Source organism: Lissotriton vulgaris, chromosome 7 (genome assembly GCF_964263255.1).
Source record: "Lissotriton vulgaris chromosome 7, aLisVul1.2, whole genome shotgun sequence".
NCBI classification, from domain to species: domain Eukaryota; kingdom Metazoa; phylum Chordata; class Amphibia; order Caudata; family Salamandridae; genus Lissotriton; species Lissotriton vulgaris.
In genome coordinates this window covers 633578879-633602894 of record NC_141695.1, presented here as the reverse complement: position 1 = coordinate 633602894, position 24016 = coordinate 633578879, and the positions used below count along the sequence as shown (strand labels likewise).

At 43.8% G+C, this 24016-nt stretch overlaps 1 protein-coding gene across 4 annotated transcripts in view; it reads right to left on the bottom strand.

The window, feature by feature from the left end:
* MYCBPAP (MYCBP associated protein) overlaps positions 1–24016 on the bottom strand; it is a 1064843-nt gene that overhangs the window by 685427 nt on the left and 355400 nt on the right. For all 4 annotated transcript variants that reach the window (XM_086930831.1, XM_086930830.1, XM_086930829.1 and 1 more), the window contains exons 4-6: positions 23688–23794; positions 8024–8204; positions 6300–6412 (exon numbers count right to left, since the gene is read on the bottom strand). In XM_086930831.1, coding sequence (XP_086786957.1) covers positions 6300–6412; positions 8024–8204; positions 23688–23794 — 401 coding nt within the window. The remainder of the gene's footprint in view (positions 1–6299; positions 6413–8023; positions 8205–23687; positions 23795–24016) is intronic.

Sequence of the window (24016 nt, the reverse complement as noted above, 5' to 3'; positions counted from 1 at the left end):
GACCAGCAGCCCTAGCTGACTCAGCTGGTGCCTCTTCCCCCGGCGGCCACGCCCCCTCCCTCACGGAAATAAGATCACCTGTGTTCAAACATCGAGTGGGTGCTTCTGGCGCTGCTGCCCTTTGTGGAGTGAGACAGGCGCTGCTATATTCCTGGACCCAAGACCAGCGTTACCTTTCGCGACACCCGCTTCGCGGGTGCCGCTCATTTGCATACTCGCCGTGTCTGCCTAGTGGGAGCGGCTTCACATTCGGTGAAGTGCTAACGCGCTCCTGGGTGTGACATAGAGCGTTGGATTGTGCCTGGAGCCGACCGGAGGACTGCGAGGACCAGCAGCCCTAGCTGACTCAGCTGGTGCCTCTTCCCTTGGCGGCCACGCCCCCTGCCTTGGTACATTTAATCCACCCAAGCTTACCCGCGACGCGGGACGCGCGCGGGGCGGAGCTCGGGGCGAAGACCGGGCAAAGAGCGGGCCGTTTGAGGCCGTTCGAGGTCGGGAGAGTCCGGTCCGGGCCCCCGCTCTTTGCCCGCCTCACCAAGACCTCGGACACCTTGAACAATGTGCACACGGGAAACAAGAAGCAAAACATCCTCCCTTGCCGCTGCTGGAGTGACCAAAGGCCCAATCGACACTTACTTCGCCAAGGCTGGTTCGCTCCTGATTGAGGAGATCCAAGTCCTGGAGCGAAGAATTTCTCAAGAAATTGATTGGGTAAGGAGATCGTCTATGGGACCGATGGCACTAGCTAGAACGCCTGAAAATAGTGCAGACAGGCCCACCTTGATTAGCTCTGACCAAACACCATTCCACCCTACGGATACACTAATAAACACCCCAGAAACCACCATTGATGTTCCAAGTGACTTAGAGGACATGAGCCTAATGGTGCTTCCCAATACACAATCTATACCACCACAGAACACCGAGATAGCTCTAACCGTAGATTCCAATAGTGATAACAATAAGGGAGTCAGAGAGGGAGCGATCCCGAAGAAAAAGCAAGGGCCACAAAACCAAGAAGAACCTAGGTCTAAAACCCCCAAATCTAAACAAACTAGAGGAAAGGGGAGGAAATTAAATGCCCTACCCGCAACGGGGGTTAGGCCCGGAACTTCAACCACTCCCAGACCACTCACATCAATCCCACCCCTACAACCTAGTGTTAAGCCCCCATTAGACACCTCCTCGGACGACATTACTTTGGAGGATATAGGCTCAATGCTCAGGTCCTTACTAAGCCCATTAGAAGCAAGACTGATAAAGATCGAAGCAAGACTAGTGAGCATCGAAAAGGCAACGGTGCAACTCGCTGATGCCAGGAAAACCGACAGCATTATCACTAAGTCATTAAAGGAGGGCATAGGCTCTAATCCGGCTAAAAACAATAACTTGCAGGCTGTATCAAACCCCAAACCACTAGACCCAAAAATTAGATCCACACAACCCGCAAAAAACAGTGCATTAAAACCTACTGTTACACTTACAGTACCGACACCCTCACAGCAGCCCAATACTACGACTCCCAAACCGACCTCTACATCAAAATCGGTCCCAACCCCCCTGAACAAGACCAAGGACAACCCCCCACTTGAGGGAGAGAAGCCATACATCAAAAGAAAACTACAGTTTGTAAACCTTCCACCAGAAGCCGCCCCCTACACTGTAGTCTTGGCTGGGGTACCTGAACTTGACCCACCCACATTTGAATCATATACTTCACTCAAGAATAAAGTAATAAATTGGCTCTCGGTTAACAGACCACTACCGAGAGGTACTGTGAGTGACATATCCACGACAAAGAGAGTGGCATGGGTGGGCCACACCAGGAAGTCTATCAGAGGAGATTGTATCTTGGTCTCTTTTAGAGACCCTAACACAGCTGCATATATTTGCTCCTGTGTTACTGATGAGGACTTCGGTAATACCATCCAAACACTTCCCCTTTCATTCTTCTACCCCTCCAATCTTTATGACTCTGAGGACCATAGGTGGGGCCACCATCAAGAGTTATTGGAGGGTTGGGAAACTTGTCACAGAGATATTAACACCTATCCTCCATATAGGGGGAGACCAACTGAGTACATCTCTGGTTACGGGGATGAGGAGGGGTGGGAAACTGTTACTAGGAGGAGGAGGGGGGGAAGAGGTCATAGGAGGGGAATACCTGGACCATACAGAACGCATTACCCTGCCTATCTACCAACTCAGAATCGATACAGCAACTTAGATATGGTAGACTGACAGAGGGCTGGAGAGGGGAATGTTGCCTCCGCAACCTCCCCTACTACCACCAACATACCCGTAGTTTCCATATGTGATATAAATTCACATACACTGACGGGCTCATTAACAACAAGTCTGGGTGAATTGACCCAGACGCCAGTTATGGTGAACCCTCCCTCGCCCATTGCCATCTGTCCATCGGACTTCACACAGTCATCTTTGAGCCACAGGGCTCACTTTGACCCCAGTGATATTGCTGTGAGTCCGTTGCGAGCCCAAACACCACACATAACAGCAATTTCGTGGAATGTAGCAGGGCTCGCTAGTAAATTAGATTGTCTAGAATGGGCCTCCTACATTAGATCTAAGAACTTAATACTCCTGCAAGAAACCTGGGCGCGGGAAGCAATAGATTTAACTGGCTTTGCTTCCTTTTCCAAAATAGCCAGGTGGGGGGGAAAGGGGAGACCGTCTGGGGGATTAATGATAGGGGTAGCAACGGATCTAGGTTGCCAAGCCTCTGACATAGAGACCGCTTCCGATGATCTGTTGGCTGTTCTACTAGAGTGGCCGGACACAACAAAATTATTAATCATTAACATCTACTCCAGGCCGACCCAAATGCAAAAAGAGTCGCCTACCATAGAAGAGTTAGCTAGATTCCTAGAGGGCGTGCCGTGTGATCTCGCCTGTCTGGTTGGGGGCGATTTTAATTCCCACTATGAACCCCTGCCCGGACTACGCGACGGTCCATCCCTAGATGAAGATTCCTGCTGGCTTATACCCGAGACGGCGGCGCCACCGCCAAGGGCTTGGACCCCCCTAGCCCTACAAATAAATGCCCTTACCCTTAATTTCGGTCTTAGGGCATGTAATGGCCGTTGTACCTCGGATATACCCAGCAACCCGACCTACAACAAACCTGGCAGTGAATCCAGACTTGACTACATTATGGTCAAAACCTCTATGTGGCCAGCAATAGTTGATTTCAAAGTGTGCCCAAGAAATGATAGTGACCATAACTCCCTGGAACTAACTTACTGCCTTCCCGGCTGTATGGATACATCACAGGGATTTGGGACTGAAAAGTCTGGTCTCCTACTTGAAACTAACCGTAGGAAAGTGAAGTGGGAGAAGCTGGTTACTAGCACGGACAAACTCCCTCGCCTTTATGAAAGGCTAGTCCCCTTACTAGAGAGTGCCTTTGATCTGGGTACTAAATACCCAGACGAAGACACCAGAGGGGAGCTGGCAAAAATTCACAAAACTATTACTGATTCCCTTGAACAAGATCTGTTCACAACTCCTATGGAAAGGAAGGGCTTTAAGCCAAAGACCTCGTGGTATAATGCTACATGTAGGAGGGCAAAGGCTCACTTGCTTTCTGCAATAAAGGGACGCCTTAGTAGGGAAGAAATTCGCGAGAGAAGAAATAAATACAAGTCCCTCCTAGTGAATGCCAGGGCGGAATGGGACTACGACTATTGGGAGAATCTCGTGAAGGCACTATCAACCAGAGACTCACGCAAATTTTGGCGGGTAGTAGCTAATGGCACGGGTGAGTTACCATCGGCAATAGAACCCAATATAGCCGCCTCAGTGTGGCAGGCCCACTTTGAAGCACTTTACGCAGAGAGAGGCCAGGATTCTTGTATTACGAGTCTCTTGCCCGCACCCACCCCCTCGGGGGCTGCGTTCACTGAGAAGGAGGTGAGGGAGGCCATCAAAGGTCTAGCTGCTGGAAAAGCCCCGGGATTGGATGGGGTCCCGGGGGACCTGTTCAAACAAGAACCAGGGATCTGGGCACCTTACCTCACACTAATATTTAATGCCATCCAGGAGGGTATGACTGTGCCCGATACTTGGACGGGAGCAGAGGTAGTCCCAATCTATAAAAAGGGATCCCCCCTGCTCCCGTCCAACTATCGACCAATCAGTCTGATAGACATCTCCCAAAAACTTTTTGGCAGATTGATCTTGAATCGTCTGCAAGCATGGATTCAAGAAAGGGAGATTCTGTCCCCATACCAGGCGGGATTCCGGGAGGGTGTATCCACCACAGACCAAATATTTAGGTTACAACTGCTCTATTGGAGAGCAGCGATAATCGAAGGCGGTAGTCTCTATACCATCTTTGTAGACCTACGTGCCGCCTTCGATTTGGTGCCTAGATCCAGGCTGTGGAATGTCATGAAAGAACTCGATGTCCCCGCCGATATCTTGGCGATCCTGATAAGACTCCATACTGAGAATTATGCCCGCGTTAGGTGTGGCCAAGGTGGGAAACTATCCGAGCGGTTCCCCGTTCGCAGAGGTGTAAGACAGGGTTGTGTACTTGCACCTACCCTGTTTTGCATCTTCGTGAACGGGGTAATTGCCCACCTTAACAGGATCGCCAACATAGACGCCCCCAAGCTGACCGGCAACAGGGTGCCTGCAATTATGTTTGCAGACGACACCCTGTTGCTGTCTAAATCCCCTATGGGGATTCAGCGCATTTTGGACGGCTTTCTTAACTTCTGCTCCGATCGGGGACTGGAAGTCAATCCCCAAAAAACAAAATTTATGATTTTAAATCCCAACTCCCGGAACAGAACCCCCCCCAAGCTAGGCATGGTTATATTAGAACGAGTGCACAACATTGAATATCTGGGGATTACCATAAACGAACACTTAACTTGGTCGGCACACCAGGCCAAAGTGACCATCAAACTGGCACAGTTGGCGGGTGGCACTTTGCGCCTGGCTAACAAATCTAGCTATCGACCACTTACCCCAGTTATTCACATATACAAAACGCAAGCCAGGGCAGGGGTCACCTACGGGGGAGAGTTGTGGGGACACACCCAGTACCCTAAGTTACAGACCACGGAGAACAAGTTCTTGAGACAGGTAGCTGCCCTCCCCCAGAGCACTCCACTACTACCACTCAGGTTGGACTTGGGAATCAGACCCATCACAGAGGAGCTAGGACTAAAACCCCTAAAATTCTGGAGGCGTTTGTGGTCCAGCCCAGATCTTGTAACCTATAGAGAAGAACTACAAGAATTCCTGGAACTACGAAGCATAAAAAGGATTCCTTGGTTGACTTACGTCAAGGGAAGGTGCGAGGTAATGGGATTCCCGGAATTATGGACTGATCCTCTAAATTCCTGCACCAAGATCTCAAAAAAGACACTTGCGGACACCTACTACGCCATGATGCTCAACAGAGCCTCTAATGACATTCGCGAGGGGTCTTTGACAAATTCATTCCTGAAAATAAAAGATACCTATTCCCTGGAAAAAACATTAGATGAGATTTCCCCTGTATTAACCAGGAAACTGTTTTTACAATGGCGCTATGGATGCCTTCCTCTAGCTTCGTTTACAGCATCTTGGTCAGTCTGCTCCACTACATCATCTTGCCCAATGTGTGCACACCCCAAAGAGGACGACATGCACGCGGTCCTTTTTTGCAAAGGCTATGAGCGGAGCAGGAAATATTGGCTTGTCCCGATGCTTAGGAACTTGGGTTTTAGATCTCACCAAATTGCCTATAGAGTGCTAAAATCCGATCTCTCCCCCCCTATTGTTTTTGCACTGTCAAAATTTTTAACCTCCCTGTGGTTTACCCGTAGCCGAATGATGAAATGCCTGCCATAATTGGACATTACCAGCGCCAGCCCACCCACGTCTTATTTACATTTTAACTACTTTTAGAAATTTGGATCACATTATGTTTAATAAGTTTTTAAATGTATGTACTGTTTTGCATCTTTTATGATCTGTGATCGAAATAAAGATTAATGAAATGAAATGATAGGGGCAGTATTCACACACCAGTTACTAAAGTGAGTGACTATTTCAACCGGCATGCCCGTACAGCCAACAAGTAACACATTTGGGTCATTTTGAACTTTTACAAAATACATGTGAGTCCAAAATGATTCAAAATCATACTAGCTATTTCTCTTCATCCAAAATGGGACGACTGTTCGCCCCAAGTCTCGCTAAATGAATTTGTCAGTTTATCACTGCCCATCCAACACATTACTGAACATGTCAGGCACAGCACTGCCCAAAAAATATCTCACCTTCCCGTCTTGTATTGCAGGGAGGCAACGATCAATCAGATTCCTCTCTTCCTGGAGCATCCTGTAGTCATCGATGTTCATGAGCAGCTCATTGGCAGGTTTCGCTAGATGCTCTAGTCGGAGCAAATCATAGAGGTGTCAAAGGAACGAAAGCAAAACAATCATACTCTACATAGGACTGTAGCAAAACCCGGTACATGACTACTATAGGTCCCCTGCAATAGGATCAGTAAGCAAAGCTGCAGACATGAGCAGAACACCAAGAAGTCAACAACTCTACACTGGGAGCACAGAATGGGAACAAACACCAGGCGGGGACGTGAAGACTCAGTTCAGTGACCAGGTACATCAGCACTGCAAACCCCAAGTATATATGATCCTTCATCCCTACTATACCCAGGCTATACCCTTTCTCCTGGCATGACCCACAGGACGCTCACTTGATAGTCACACTGTCCACAAATGTGATAGAGCCCTCAATTCCACTTTACTTGTAGAGCAAGCTGGCTGAGTCAGACTAGATGTACAAGGAGAGTGACCTGGTCAGGCTGAGCTGTCATTATCCGTTTATTTTGTCCATCCACGTGTCCAGCCGGTAACTGGGGGTGCGGGGAGGGTGACAAGTAGGTAGGTTGTGATCAAGCTGCATGTTCCAAGCTCCAAGTAGAGAAGGAAATGCGTCTCTCCTCCAGGTGCTAGTGGGAGGAGGCGTACAAAGGAAGGCAATGTCTCACTTTTACTTACAAAGGAAAATGAGGTAACATTCTCTATCTTCTTAAAATCTGAGAATCAAATTACAGTAACAGAGGAGTTCCTTTGGGTATTTATTTTATACAAAATTTGGTATATTCAATTGCAGTTGTATATGTACGAGTAGTTAAATTAATGCCAATGATCAATATATTGCATAACTTTCTTAATAATGCAGACAATATCTTTCAGAAGCTTTAGTGTTTACATGTCAATCACAATTGTATTCAAGAGTTTAAGTGATCTTTTAGGACCTAACCCTCAAATCCGTGCAGGTCCTCCACTAACCTTTGTCTCAGGTAAGTGGGGCTCGCTCCACCTTTGTGATATGCTCCCCAACTTAAAGGTTTCAAAATAAATGTCAGAGAAGGGTCACTTTACAGGGGATTAGACAGTATTCTTCATGAGGGGAGTCATCCATGAGGCCTTTGGGGAAGAAAATCCACTGGGCAGTTGTAGTCCAAACAGGAGAGAGCCTTCCCCTAAATCTCTTTCATTTAGTAACTCATGGATGAAGAGTTGGAGTTATTTTTGGATAGTGTCTGTTTCTGGGAGATGGGACATGGTACAGAACGTGTCTATACCCCCTAGAGGTGCCCAGAAATCTCCCACAGGTTGTGGTGAGGTAGGTTAAGTTTATGTTGTAAAATTGATTCCCTGCAAGAAAGTTCACATTGTTTGTGTCATAGGAATGTGTGTTCGGATTTAAAGTTTGCACTAATATTTCTAGGATTGGAATGCTAGATTCTTCAGACCCAGAACAAGTTGATTCAAGGTTCTAGTTGCTAGCAGTTGGGGTTGTTTTCAAGTGATTCTGTGCTTGTCCCCTCCCAGGCAAACTTCACCTCTGCTGCCTTGTTTGCACGACCCCCCTTCTCAATATTTTCTGATCTGCGATTGAAGAGGCCCTTGTACCCATGTTACCCACACTCTCGCTGAGGTGGCGGATTTCCAAGTCATACTCCAGTACTTACTTGACAAATTCCTCATCTGCTCTTTCCTCAGGCCCATGTGATAGTTCCAGTTTTCCAGCGCCCTGTGTTGATTTGGAGGAGCCCAGCAGCTCTGGTCCGTCCCTCTGTCTTTCATCTCATCTGTAATGGCAGACTGAAGCAAGCTGGCTGGAGAAGGGGGGTCTGGGATCAGCTCAACAAGCTAGAAAAGAAGGGTAGAAACCAGAGTTTAAAAACGATCTCACACACCTAGAGGACCCAACGAGGACTAATGCGAGCCCCCAATCAGACGGCAGAAAAAGTAACAGGAGGGGAATACTTAGTGGGAAACAGAGAGCTATACGTTGACAGGCACACACTGGATGGAACGACGGGAAAGAGCTACAAATAGAAATCTGCGAGTGCAATGCGAAGTGAGACAAAAAGGTGAAAGAGAGACAGATGTTAGGAAGAGGTCGAAAGAGAAAGTGGGTTAGGGTTTGAACTTTAAAAACTGTCATGATGGCAGTCAGAGCAAGTAAGCCAACAGAAGAACGTAAGAGGGGAGGGAAAAGACAACTCTTTTTTTTAGTTATTCACATACCCACATACCTTCTCAGAACCAGGGTCCCAGGCCCAGGCACCACATTCATTTGTGTACCAGCTCATCTCTGCCCAAACCCAAGATACATGCATTGCTTCTTCTCAATAGATGTCCTACAAATCCCTTTCTGTCAGCTATTGTACACCTCGCTCAGATCCTGCCAACCAAATATGCGCCACACACATCCCCGACTGTAGGCTTCAATCACACTGATAAGGCAATAATCATCTCCTTAGATCGATTGTTCCTCATCAAACCATAATAATATACATTTAACACAACAAAAATAATAAATGAATGCTTGATTTAATCTCATCCACTCGCAATCTTATAGTCCTCGTTCCAGTCATTCGTTTTGACCCGCTGTGCCACTTTAGACAAAGACCACCCATATACAAGGCAACCTTGGTCCTGCTCCAAAAGTCCAGCCTGACTTGCTAGGCCAGGCCCCATCTAGATGAGAACACAAGCGACCCAGACTATTGTTGCAGGATCTACCGCAGTGGCAGCTATGTCTTGTGCTGCTATTTTGCCATATTTTGCAATGTCATGTTCTCACCTGATGTTTTTTAGGTCTCGCTTAGGCAGCGCTTGCGCTGTCTCTTCAAGACATGCAGTATTCAGGATATGTGCATAAAGCTCTGCCCACATTCCGCCCTTCTTAATTGGCTCCTGTCCCTGTCCTTTGTAAATGGTGGCTTTTCATTGGTCAATAGGCTCATAAGTCCCTCCTTAGTACCACCCCGTCTCTTCTTGTAACCTTCCATGAGGACACCCCTTGTTACATGTGTTACTCTCTAGGCCTAGGTCTTAATTACAGCCTCAAGGCACTATTTTCTTAAAAGGCAACATGCAGGACACACACTTGGTCCTAACCTAGGCTGGCAGTGGTTATTTCACTCAGGAGAACATCTCACAATTATATATGAGACTGTCTATAAATTTCCCTTAATCAGCTCCACACAAAGAACAACCTAATCTGGAATGAATATAATAATTTTTTTGTCACATTACAAAGGTACTAATTTTGTATATGGATAGCTAGTTGAACATACTTGTGGTATTGTCTTGCACGCAATGCATTATGGGTAGGATGGATTTACCATATCTTCTTCAGGGTGCAGTAACATATGTAGAGTTGGAGTTATTTACATTATAAATACCAAATTACCAAGACATGTTGCATGGTGCAGTACCATAAGTGACCAAAAAGGTCCCATGGGCCCTATTTTGGCCACATATGGTACTGCACCCTGTAACATGAGGGCTAGGTAAAAATATTAATATTGGCATTTATAAAGCCAATAAGAAAATGAGTTACTTACCTGTAACTTCAGTTATCCAGTATTGGTATCTTTCATAGATTCATATGCTTACAATCATCCCCGCCGACGAGGTGGGAGTCTCGTGGTATAATAAAACATATACATAATAGTCATAAAAAACATTATACAATAGGCTACTATGGATAGCGAAATCACTACATTAGCCTATCTTAGTCCTTTTGCAAAAAGAACCAGACTTGGAACCCAGCCAATCAGGCTGCAGCACCCTCTTAGAACTCTCCACAAAGAGGCAAGCCCTCAGATTTTCGTAGCACAAGTGACAGTAAGTATGTCATAGAGATAAGGTAAGCCTCTGGGGGAGGAGGGGGAGTCGCACATGACTCTATGAAAGATACCAATACTGGATAACTGAAGTTACAGGTAAGTAACTCATTTTCTTATCCAGTATTGGGGTATCTTTCATAGATTCGCATGCTTAGAATCAGAATAGTTAGCAGTAATTAATCCTCATTTGGATAGTGGATGGTAGGTATCATAAGAAAAAACAACAGATACCTCGTAAAAACCAATACAGCAATGTGCAATACAACATTCCAACCCTAAAAAGGGAAGCATCATATAAATAGGTCTCTAATATATATCTATATATATATATATATATATATATATACACACACACACACACACATATACATATATATATATATATATATATATATATATATATATATATATATATATATATATATATATATATATATATATATATATATATATATATATATATTACCAACTGGTGATAGCCAGTAGATATATAGATTTAGGATTTTTTCTCTATGGAACTTTTGAAAATTCTATGTCTAATAACTTTGGCGTTTGTGGACGGAATTGGCTGAAATTTTCAGGAAAATGGCACATTTTGTATCTGAGCAGCCCCTGAAAATTGGGGGGGGTTCGTCAAGGGGGGGCCGAGAAAAAAGGGGGGTCCCAAAACGCGTTTTTCCCATGTTAATTTCCATAGGGCGGTTGGCCTCACTTTTAGCTCGAACGGCTGAATGGATTTGCACGAAACTTGGCAAAATTGTAGGGACTGTTAGCCCGATGTGCCTTTGCTAGGTCTCAATATATGTGCTCCAGTGGATTTTGAGAAATTAACGTTCAAAAAAAGATATATATCTGTAACAGCGCTCCGGGCAGCGCTCCGGTTCGCGTACTTTTCGCGTAACGGAGCTTTGCGAAGCGAAGCTGATTGGCTCTCCGGTGTCTGTCAACATTCTAAACAGTCCGGAGCGGCCGCCATCTTGTCTCTCGGTAGGATCGAGAGACAAGAGGAGGCCAAAACAAAGGGGTAAATGAAGGAAAGGGGGCAAGGTAGACCCCTTCTGACCCCCTAGGATTGATGAGGGGGATATTATAGAGCCACGCGGGGCAAAAAAAAAAAAAAAAAATCCGATTTTTTCGCCGTAGAGACGCGTCTTGGTACGCGAACCGGGCAGCTAACCGGGCAGCTAACCGGCAGCGTAACGGGAGTCTGAGGAGTAGCTGATTGGCTGTCAACATTGTGAACAGTCCGGAGCGGCTGCCATCTTGTCTCTCTGTATGATCGAAAGACAAGAGTTGGTGAAAAACGAAGGGGGAAATGAAGGAAAGGGGGCAAGCTAGACCCCTCCTGACTCCCTAGGATTGATGAGGGGGATATTAAAGTGCCCCGCGGGGCAAAAAAACAAAACAAAAAAAAAATTTGATTTTTCGCCGTAGAGGCCCGTCCCGGTACGCGAACCAGGCAGCTAACTGGGCAGCTAACCGGCAGCGTAACGGGAGTCTGAGGAGAAGCTGATTGGCTGTTAACATTGTAAACAGTCCGGAGCGGCTGCCATCTTGTCTCTCGGTGGGATCGAGAGACAAGAGGTGGAAAAAAAAAAAGGTATAAATGAAGGAAAGGGGTAAGGTAGACCCCTCCTGAACCCCTAGGATTGATGAGGGGGCTATTAAAGTTCCCCGCAGGGCAAAAAAAACGGGCAGCTAACTGGCAGCGTAACGGGAGTCCGACATCTTGTGTTTTTGGAGCGTTTGTTTGCATACCGGGTAGCGTTCCGTTAAGCGTAACAAGGGGAAAATCAAGAGAAACAGTAAAATAAAATTTAAAGGAGTAGATTTCCACCAAACTTGGCAAAATTGTAGGGACTGTTTGTTTGATGTGCCTTTGCAAGGCCTCAAGATATGTGCACGTGTGGATTTTGTCTAATTAAGGTTAAAAAAATATATATATATCTGTAAGCGTGCTCCGGCGCGCTTACGTTACGGGTTTTGTTTGCGCTGCAGAGACGATACGTCACGTTTATGTGACGCGTCATGAGGCGTCTCACGTGGCTACGTGATACGTCACGTAATAAAGAATATATTTTACAGCTATAGATATTAGCTTTTAAAAAACCAATGAAATTCACTGAAAAAACCATAGGTTATAGACCATATATAGTTAGGAATTTGCATTTACAAAACCTTGAAAATTCACTGAAAAAACAATAGGTTATAGACCATATATAGTTAGGGATTAGCATTTACAAAACCTTATTTTACTTGCACAAAACCATTGAAATTCCATATATAGTTAGTTGCACTAACTATATATCGCGCACCCGCAATCCACTGCTAATGATGTCACATAATACATCATTCATGACATGGTCAGTGACATCACTGATGACATCACTGATGACATCTCAAATGACATCACTGATGACATCACTGATGACATCTCAAATGACATCACTGATCACATCACTGATGATATCATTTATGTGATAATACAATGAACATCTTCAGACTCTAAAATAACCTTAGATACAATCAGTGCAAACAGACACTCACAGACTGTCACTTATCCATGGAGTTACTCACACACCTAGTCAGTTATGCAAACAAGCAATCACACCTCAACTATACAGTTATACACACCTTACTTATTCAAACATATACTAACACATATTTACTCTCTTATACAATCCCTGATACAAGTTCACAATGATCCATACAGCCACTCACACATTCACTGGCTCTTATGCACAGTTATTTATATATGTCAACTCTCACATGGACTGTGTTTTACATATGTACTTACTTTGACATGTAGCACTGAGATATCCATTCACTAACCAATACACTCATGCACACAGTCAACTGTCCATACAGCTGTTTCCACATGCACTTTTGAACCCATACATTTAGTGAATCAACTGCTCACACATCTATGCACAGAGTCATACACCTCCCAGCCACCCACACACATACTCAGTCTCCCATACAAATACTTGGGCAACCATTCAATAACCCATATAGTTACTCATATAGCTACTGATTTAAACATGCAGCAGTTTACAGAACAACATATATAATGATGCACAAATTAAGACAGTTTAGTCACTAACCCATGCACTCAGTGAGACACATTTAATCATTCTCTCATACAGTCAGTCATGCACCTACTAAATCCTTCATCCAGACACTTATACATCCACTCATTTTATAATATGTAAGACACATTTTAACTTTACAGAAACATACAGTCACTGGGTGTTGTCATTTGAGATGTCATCAGTGATGTCATCAGTGATGTCATTTGAGATGTCATCAGTGATGTCATCAGTGATGTCACTGACCATGTCATGAATGATGTATTATGTGACATCATTAGCAGTGGATTGCGGGTGCGCGATATATAGTTAGTGCAACTAACTATATATGGAATTTCAATGGTTTTGTGCAAGTAAAATAAGGTTTTGTAAATGCTAATCCCTAACTATATATGGTCTATAACCTATGGTTTTTTCAGTGAATATATATATATATATATATATTGGTGGATTTAAGAACACATTTAGAAAACCAGACAGCAATATACATCAAATATTTATACGTCAACATATAATGATATAATCACCTCCTTACAGAGGCTTACCTTATTTAAAAAGGTTTCGTAACACTGCTTGACCCACTGCTGATTCAGGCAGATCAAGACAGTAGTGCTATGTATTCAGTAATAGTGGCATTCTTAGCCTCTCAAGGTGCTCTTTGGTTCTCTACAGACTCGCTACATATTTCGCAATAATTGTATATTGAGCTGGAATTGTCTTCTCCTCTAGCTACCTCTTCTTTTTTAACTGCGTCCACATTGACTGTAGCTTTTTCTCGACGTATTATCTTAGATACCATTGCTGCCTTGAAGGTTATAGATAAAAAAGTTTCTATGCCAACCCATAAGTCTCGGCGGTCTTCTTCGTGGCACAATTCTAAAATTAAACTTGATATTGGCTAGGCAACATTGGCATACTGGGCTAGCACAGGTATCACATTGGTTAAGCACCTTTATGATTCAAATCATGATCCCTTGCCTTTCTCTTAAATTGATACTTGTATAGCGCACTACTCACCCGCAAGGGTCTCAAGGCGCTTGTACGAATACCACTGTGGAACCCATCCTGGCTTTCCCTGTGAGGCATCCACTCCTGGGCACCCCCAAGGTGGAGGCCAGGCATCCTTAGCATTGTGGGGGCCGTTGTGGAGATTAAGCAAGCTATTGCCCAGAGTTGCAGAGTGGGACTCCATGATTGGAATAGGCACCGAGGCGAGAATTATCAGGTCCGTGGAATTTTGAGCCAAAGACCCGCCAAGGCAGGGAATTGAACCCTGGTCCCGGGCTAGATCTCTGCATCAGGGTCTGCCGCTCTAATCATTGAGCCACACTTCTCCACTCTTCCCTAGCTTGGCAGTAAACTCTCAGTAATTTGGATTTCTATACATTTTTTAAAATAAAGGTTGCCTTAGCTACGGTCCACTTTTACCCGGATTCACATACTATTTCCCTTCTGTCTATGTGGTATAAAGCAGGTCATGTTGCCTCTAAAATATATAAATTTTTATCCACTATACCGCTGCAGACTACTGTTACTCAACAGAAATGGCTACATCGTTTTGAACATGACCTTTTTAAACATATTTCACCAGAAATCTGGCAACTTATTGGGAAATTTTCCCTACGAAATAAAATTGCTCCTTCTCCTATTCAGTCTAAATTTTTCTCTCTCAATCTTTTACATTGGACCCCGGCTCGTTTGTATACCCTCAAACTCAAGGACAATGATCTCTGTTGGAGTTGTAATTTAGCTGCTGGTACATGTCAACATATGTTCTTCGAATGCTCTTTACTCCAATACTTTTGGGAGCTGGTTCACAAACATCTCCTACTAATTTTCTATATTCAAATTGAGCACTTGTTACCTCTAATTTTGTTGGGTGCATGGGCTACAACATCGCCATTACCTTTGGATCCTCTTGATATGCAATTGCTAGACCTGTTGCTGTCAATTGCGGTCAGGACTATATTAATAGAATGGAAATCCTTTGGGTCCATATCCTGTCATACATGGTGGGCTTGGGTATCTTTTCTCCAAGGGGCTCATACATCTGTGGAGGAGAAACACTATACACCCTTTGTTTCTAGTAGGGTCTGGAGATCTCTTGACATATATATGAACTTAGCCTTACAAGGCCTGGTGGCACAATATCCCTTTGCGTCTTCTCCTTAACTTACCCTCCCTATTGTAGCACGGGTCGCAATCTCTCTAGATCTCTTCTTTGCTTTTTTTTCACTTCTCTTTCTCAATACTTTCTTTTCTCTTTTTTTCTACCTTTCTCTCTTCATCTTGCTGATTGATTCATACAAGTGATACAACTGGTTCTCTCGTATTGCTTCTTTATTGCTTTTTCCACCATATTAATTGATATGTTGGTATATAAGACATTGATTATATCTATATTAATGAATGCTTGATTATCTATTTATTTATTGTGTAACTCTCTTTTTGGTTGTATTGCTTATTATGGTATTTTAATTGTTTATATTTCTTCTCTCAAACTAATAAAGGTCTATTAGAACGAAAAAAAAGACAGTAATGCTGTGTAAAGTTGTGCACATTCTTCCATGTTGCTGCACGGCAAATCCTCTCCAAAGGTACTCCAGCAAACAGAGCAGTAGATAGGGACACTGCCCTTGTGGAATGAGCCTTGGGTTTTATAGGTAAAGGATGTCCAGCTTTAGAATTACAGAATTGGATAGTAGATGCAATCCACCTTGCGATAGTGGATTTTGTCACAGCTGTTTCTGGCTTTTGAACACCATAGGAAACAAATAAATGATCAGATTTTCTGCTGGACACAGTACGTGAAATATAGAATTTTATAGACCTTTTAACATCCAAGGTATGCAAGGATTTCTCAGCATATGACAACAGATAACAGGTCATTCAGATGGAATGTAGAGGGAACCTTCGGAATAAACGTTGGATTAGTTCTGAGGAGGATATATTCATTGGTGAATTTCAAATAAGGTTGCTTGATAGTGAAAGCCTGGATTTCACTCACTCTCTGAGCAGAGGTGAGTGCCACTAAAAGTGCTGTCTTCCAGGAGATGTACTTAAGGTCAGCTTTATGAACAGGCTCAAATGGATGTTTCATGAGCTGCTGCAACACCAGATTAAGCCTCAATTCTGGAGGAGGAGCTCTGACGGTGGAAAGGTTCTGAAAAGCCTCTTTAGAAATTGTTTGACCAAGCGATTAGAGCAAAGGGATGCAGCTCCTGCAGAACGTCTGTAGGTAGAAATGGCCGCTAGATGCAGCTTTACAGATGTAATCATAAGACCAGACTTAGATAATGATAGAAGATAAGGCAGAACTATATCTGGAGAACATCCTAAAGGATGAATATTCTTGTTACTGCACCAAGAGCAGAATTGTTTCCATTTCAAAGCATATGTTTTTAATGTAGAAGGAGCTCTTGTCCTAGCAAGAATATCTCTACAATCCTGAGGTAGATCTATCTCCTTGAATTCTGTGAATCCAGAAACCATGCATGAAGATGCAATTGGACTGGACGAGGATGAAGAATCTGGCCCTTGCTCATTGATAACAAAGTTCGAACTGCAGGAAGGCGGTATGGTCTGCGTTTGGACAGTAGGAGAAGCTCCGTAAACCAATGCTGATGCGGCCACCGCGGAGCAATAAGAATCATGCAACTTGGTTCCATCTTGAGCTTGCGTAGAAGTCTTGGGATCAATGGAAAGGGGGGAAATGCGTAAGCAAAGATCCCTGTCCATTCCCCCCACAAGCCCTTCTCCGGTTCCCAACTGGCAAAGAATGGGCACTTCCGATTGTTCTTGGAGGCAAAGAGATCCAGATTTGGTTTGCCCCACAACGGAAATATATGTTCCACAACTGCTTGATCCAGCTCCCATTCGTGACAGGACTTTGAGGTCCTGCCCAGAGTGTCCGCTAAAGTGTTGTAAATCCCTGGCAAATGCTCCACCTTGATTTTGATATTGTGAGAAAGCAGCCATTCCCAAATGCTTTGAGCTTCTTGAGACAGAATGTGGGAGCAGGTACCTCCTTGCTTGTTTAGATAATGCATGCAAGCAGTGTTATCGGTTCTGATCAGAACAGTTGACCCTTGAAGCCTTGGAAGAAAAGACTGCAACACTAGGAAAATGTCTTGAAGCTCTAGAAAGTTGATATTCATTTTTGCCATAGCAGCGGACCATCTTGCTCTTATGCAAAGATCTTGAAGGTGTGCACCCCACCCTTCTAGGGAGGCATCTGTCACGAGGATGAAGTCCGGCATGGAAGGCAGAAATGTGAGCGCGATTGAGGCATTCTTGGAGCGCAACCACAAGATCAGCGCTTCTCGCATAACTGGAGTTATTTGCACTAGGTCGTCGAATGACCCCCAGATCTGCAGCCACTGACTTTCTAGTTCCACTTGAATCGGCTGGATCCTTAGACAGGTGTGAGGTACTAACAGAATTGCTGCTGATAGTATTCCCAGGAATGATTTGATGATCCTCACAGAAGCAAACTTTCTTTTTAGGAGATCTGAAGCCAGAGAAATGAGACGTGATGGTCTTTCCTTGGACAAGAATGCCTTGTCTCGGGCGGTGTAGTATCCAACACTACCCCATGAAACTGAATTCTATGAGAAGGACAAAGAAACGATTTTTGAATGTTCAGGGACAGTCCCAGGGATCGAAAAACTTGTAGGCATGTGGACGTTGCTCGAGAAGCTTGCTGAAAGGAAGGAGCCTTTATTAGCCAATCATCCAGATAAGGGAATAATTGTATGCCTTGAAGTCTGAGGTGAGTCGCGACCGGAGCCAGGAATTTCGCAGACTCTCGGGCTGAGCGTAAGCCGAAGGGAAGGACTTTGAATTGATAATGTGTACCTTCCACAGTGAAACAAAGGAATTTCCAATGCTTGAGGTGAATGGGGATGTGGATGTATGCATCCTGGAGATCCAATGTTGTTATGAAATCTGCATGGTCCAGAAGCTGAAGAATTTCTTGAAATGTGACCATGCGAAAGGATTTATTTTGAAGATATTGGTTTAGCTTTCTTATATCCAGGATAGGTCTCATTCCCCTGACTTTTTCTTTATTAGAAAAAAGCGGGAATAAACCCTTTCCACACCTGAGAACGAGGCACTCTTTCTATCGCTCCTTTTGAAAGCATGGATTTTGCTTCCTTTTTTGTGGGGAGCAAGATGTGGAGGATATTTCTTCAAAGGTGGATGGAGAGGGGGACCCACTTGTCTGTGGTTAATCTTTTCTAATTGTTGAGATATCGGGATACATTCAAAATCCTATAAACAAGGTGTGGCAGATCTGCTTTAGGTGCTAAAAAATCATCACTGTTTTCTAGCAGAGTCCCTGCCTCGGGGTTGACGTCTTCTGTTCTGTTGTCTATAAGCGGCAGCTGGGGGGTTTCTGTAGGACTGCTGCAGTTGATAACTATATTGTCCTTGATTGCCCTGGTTTTCGTATCTTTGATAGCCACCACGAAAGGAAAACGATCCTTTGCCTCTAGCTCCCCGAAAAGGAGTCTTCCAATATTGTATGGTGCCAAGGGCTCTGGCAGTGTCAGTATCCTTCTTGATCTTTTGCAAAGCATCATCTATATGCTTCCCGAATTACATATCACCATGAAATGGTATGTCCAAAATCTTCGTTTGGACCTCAGGGCGAAAGGTGGTGGATTTCAACCATCCCTGTCGTCTAAGGACTGCTGCTCCGGCAAGTTGACGAAAGCCCAAGGAGGCTAGGTCCATAGAAATATCAATAATTTCTGAAGCAGCCCTTTCTCCTTCAAAAAGTATTGTCTTTGCTTTCTGCTTCTTGTCATCAGGTAGGCAATCAAGGTATGGAGAAATGTCCAACCATAGTTGGTGGTCATATCTCCCTAGCATCGCCAAAGAGTTTGTAGCATGAACTGAAGCACCCACCATGGTGGTGAAGCGTTTACCAATGTTATCAAGGTGCCTCCCATCCTTATCTGGCGGTGCTGTTACAGGAATGGATGGATTCCGAAAATTACGCTGGGCCGCCTGTAAAATAACGGAATCTGGTCTTGGGTGTCCACATAGGCAAGCAGGAGCATTATCTGGTGCCTTATACTTTTTATCATTTCTAGGGAGAATCGCAGGCACTGAAAATGGATTTTTAATTATCTTAGTTCCTTCTTCCCAGATATGATAGATTATAGGGATAGAAAGTATGGATTTCCTACTCTGGTCCTTAAAATCGTAAAGGAAACACTCTGTTTGCTTCACAGATACAGGAAGATGAAACCTGGTTGCTGCCCTTTCCATAATTGCGTGAAAACCTCCAATATCCTCAGCAGGGGAATCTACTGCCTGAAGAACTGGTGAGGATGGCGTAGGAATCAAGTACTCATCCCATTCATCCACAGTTGTGGGTGAGTTTGGTAATTCTCCATCTTCGGCCACGGTGTCGCAATCATCATCTTGAACTAATTGTGCAGGTACAACCTCCTGAGGCACAATGATAGGGGCGGAAGGACCAGCAGTCTGCAAAACCGTAGGCATAATTCGTTGTATTGGAACAGGCGCTGTTGGTGGAAAGTGTGTACGATAATCCCTCAACATAGCAGTCAAATCTTGCATCAAAGCCATAGGCATTTGCACCATAGATTCCTGCTGAAATGACTCCTGAGGACCTCGCAGAGACTCACAAGGCTCATAGCACTCTTCCTCATCATCATCCTCCTGATATTTAATCTGGAGTTGATAAGGGTTAAGTGCGGGGCTAAAAAGTCCATCATCATCTGACTCCTCCAGATAGTGACTAGGATGTAATGGTGAAATATGAGAAACGTCCTGGTAATAGTTTCTTGAAGATGGGAATTACTATGATAATTTTGAAGTCAAAAAGGTGTAATCTGTAGAGATGTCTTTTACGTTTCAGTGTTGACGAAATGTTTATAGACGGTGAGCCAGTATCAGTAGAAATAGCCATAACAGAAGTTACCGACAACGGAAAAACCATCGTCGACGATGTCCTCGACGTCGAAGCCGCTGCCGTCGTCGACGGTGGACTCGTCGACGGGAGCTGTATCGTTGTCGATAGGAGCTGTATCGTCGTCAACAGTGGACCCGTCGACGAGAGCTGTATCGTCGTCGACTGCGATGAAATAATCATCGATGGTGCCGTCGTCAACTAAGCAATCATAGACGACGGGATTTTCTTTGTCGACATCAAGGAATCAGTCACCTTCTGAGGAGATTTCATCGTCGACTGAGCTTTTTCCGACGTCGACGGGATAGAGACAGACTCAGAAAGAGTTTTCTGCGGTTTTGAGGCAGTTTTCAGTGAAATCTTCAATTTTTCACCAGATTTCACCTCTGAAGAGAATGAAAGCTTCTCTTTTCTATAGGAAGAGTGACCAGTCTCAGAGTGAGGCTTCTTTAAGGTCTTACTCTGTCGCTCAGGGGCATCATCAGATCTATCAATCTTCTTGGCCAGAGGGGTGGACACCTGAGGACTTACACTGCCATCATCTCCTGAAACGACATCAGATGTAACCTTCAATTTTTCCAGCCAAATGAACAGTCTTCCTTCTCTGTCCTTCAGAGTCTTGGCAGGGAAGGTTCTACAAAGCCTGCAGTCTTAAACCTTGTGTACTGGATAAAGACGATAAATACATTCCTTGTGGGGATCCTCCAAATGTAATCTTTTCTTCCCACACGAAGAACAAGGCAAAAACAAGCTTTTCTTTGAAGAGTCAGACATATCTACTCACAAAGGTTAGCCAAAGGCAAAGAAAACTGAGCAGAGCTCAGGGAGTCTCCCTGTCACAAGACGTGTAGTAGATAATCTGAGGGTTTGTCTCTCTGTGGAGGGATCTAAGAGGGTGCTGCAGCCTGATTGGCTGGGTTCCAAGTTTGGTTCTTTTTGCAAAAGGACTAAGAAAGGCTAATGTAGTGAATTTGCTATTCATAGTAGCCTATCGTATAATGTTTTTTATGACTTATATGTATATGGTTTATTATACCACAAGACTCCCACCTCATTGGCGGGGATGATTCTAAGCATGTGAATCTATGAAAGATGCCCCAATTCTGGATAGCTCCAACTTTACAGGCTGCAGTACTACATGTGGCAAAAATAGGGCCCATGGGACCTACTTTGGCAAAATATGGTACTGCACCCTGTAATATGGCTAGGTAAAAAAAGACATTGGCATTTATAATGCCAAAAACTCCAACTTCAACAAATGCAAGACCAGTTGCATTTTTAATGCAATAGGTCTTGCATTTGAGCTGTTGGCATTGAAAATCACAGTGTGTTTTGGTTTTGCCTTTTTATACCATTGACAATATTGGTATGCTAATATAATAATGCTTCAGCAAATAAAAACAAAACTAAACTTTCTGCCCCATATTTTTAAATAATAAATACAACAATAGTTCTGTTGGGTGCCTATTATCTCTTCAAATTTTTCTGACTATTAAGCCAATTAATTATTTCCAAACAAATCTTTTCAAAGAATAAATCACAAGAAATGCAAAACCAAACCGACTAGGGTATGACATCAGATTTTTTTTATATAAATTGCTTCATTTATAAATACCCTTATTTAACTATATATACATGGCTGTCAACAATTCATGGTGATGCATCATATGTGAAAGAATTGTGACATTAGGTGCTCAGTGATATTCGTGAAAGTGTACTATATACAGTGATAATTTGGGATAAGGGAAGGAGAAGAAGGGGGAATCAGCCAGTAGTACAAGGTTTTTCAGATAGCTCTGCGGACCACAAGTGTTAGTCTCATCGCAGAACTCATAAAGCTTGTCCAGATAGTTCTAAAGTTGACGTTTCAACCCTGGGAAAGCACTCAAAGTGTAATTGCGGGTCTTCATCAGGACTGGGTAAGGAGGGGGGTTTTCAGGCAGCCTCAAGAAGTGGGGCCAGGTGAGCTTCCCTGGGACTGTCTCAAGCAGGGCCACTCAAAATTCTGTGGCAGGCTAAGGGTAAATGCTCCCCTAATGTGCTGATTCTCCAATGTCGATGGCGCTTTAGTAATGCAGTCCACTTGTGTAATTAATCATCAAGGGGTTATTGCGTGGCCCAGAAGCAATCTCAAGGGTCCACGTATTCTGCTTCAAAGTAGCTCGGGTGCTGTGATTACTTGCTGCCCTGTTTTTTAATTGGCTCCTGTCCCTGTCCTTTGTAAATCATGTTTTTCATTCATCACTAGGCTTACTAGGTCCTTTTTAATACTACCTTATCTCTTCTTGTAACCTCCCATGAGAACATCCCCTGTTGTGTCTTGTTACTCTAAAAAAAATTCAGTACATCCTCAGAGCACTATTTTCCTGAAGAGCCACAGGCAGGAGACAGGGTTTGTCTTTAGTAAGGCTGGCAGTGGTTACTTTACTCACTAGCACATCTCACATTTATATGAGACCTCAATAAATGTCCCTTCATCAGCTCCACACAGAGTACAACCTAATATGGAATTATTATAATAATTATTTTGTCACATTTTAAAGTTATTAATTGTATATATGGACATAGCTATTTGAATGTACCTGTGATACTGTCTTGTATGCAATGGACTATGGATAGGATAGATTTACCATATCTTCTGCAAAGTGCAGTACCATATGTGACCAGAAGAAGTCCCTTGGGACCTCTTTTGGTCACATATAGTACTGCACTCTGCAACATGGCTAGGTAAAAAAAAAATGTCATTATGCCAATAGCTCCAACTTTGCAAGTTGCAGTACTATATGTGGCCAAAAGAGGGCCACATGGTCATTTATAATGCCAATGACTCCAACTCCAACAAATGCAAGACGGATTACTTTTTCAATGCAAAAGGTCTCACATTTGTTAGTTAGAGCTGTTGCCGTTTAAAATTACAATGTTTTTTACTATTGCTTTTTTATACCATTGTCAATAGTGCAATGCAAATATAATACCGCCACTGCAAATAAAAAAAATGACAGTAAAAAACATTAATTTCAACACCAACAGCTCTAACTTTAACAAAGGCGAGACCAATTGCATTGTCCATGCTTGTTATCTTTTCTGGTGATTTCAGCTTACATGTTTGTGCTTTTTTTGTAGGAACCCATACAACGGTCCCATCTCTCTCTCTCTCTCTCTCTCTCTCTCTCTCTCTCTCTCTTGTGCTTGGACTCAGTAAATCAGCCGAGAATAAGCTTTGTGTACAGAGCTACCCAAACAGGATCTTTTCTGTGGCGACCAACCAAAGGTTTGTTCTCTGTGGGCAACATCTCAGTGTTTACTCAAAATCTAAAGCCCCACACCCTCCCCACCACAAGAGTTAACTTTCAATTGAAAGTCGCAGTGTTCTCTGCTGGTCATATTACCTCTGTACACAGTTCAACCGATTTGGGCACAGCCCCCACAGGAGACATTCAGATGAGGCTTAACCTACCTGAGTGTTACCTCTTGCAACCGCTTCCCGCTTCAGTTCCTGCAGACTTCCCAGAATGCTGTGCGGCAGAATCTGTCCAACACAATCAACATGGGGAACTTTCAGCCCTGAAAACAGCAAGGAGAATTAAAATCAGTTCCTTTTTTAGGATTTCCAAGTGTTCAAGTTGGAAATAAACACATGAAGGGGCAGAAAGGGGAGAAAGTGCAATCGAAGCATTTATAGGACTTGAAAGAAAACATGTGAAAGCTGTACCTGCAAGATTTGTGTGAGACTCTTAAATTGGTGGTGTATTCCATCAGCCATGATGGTTCATTCTGTTGTAAATT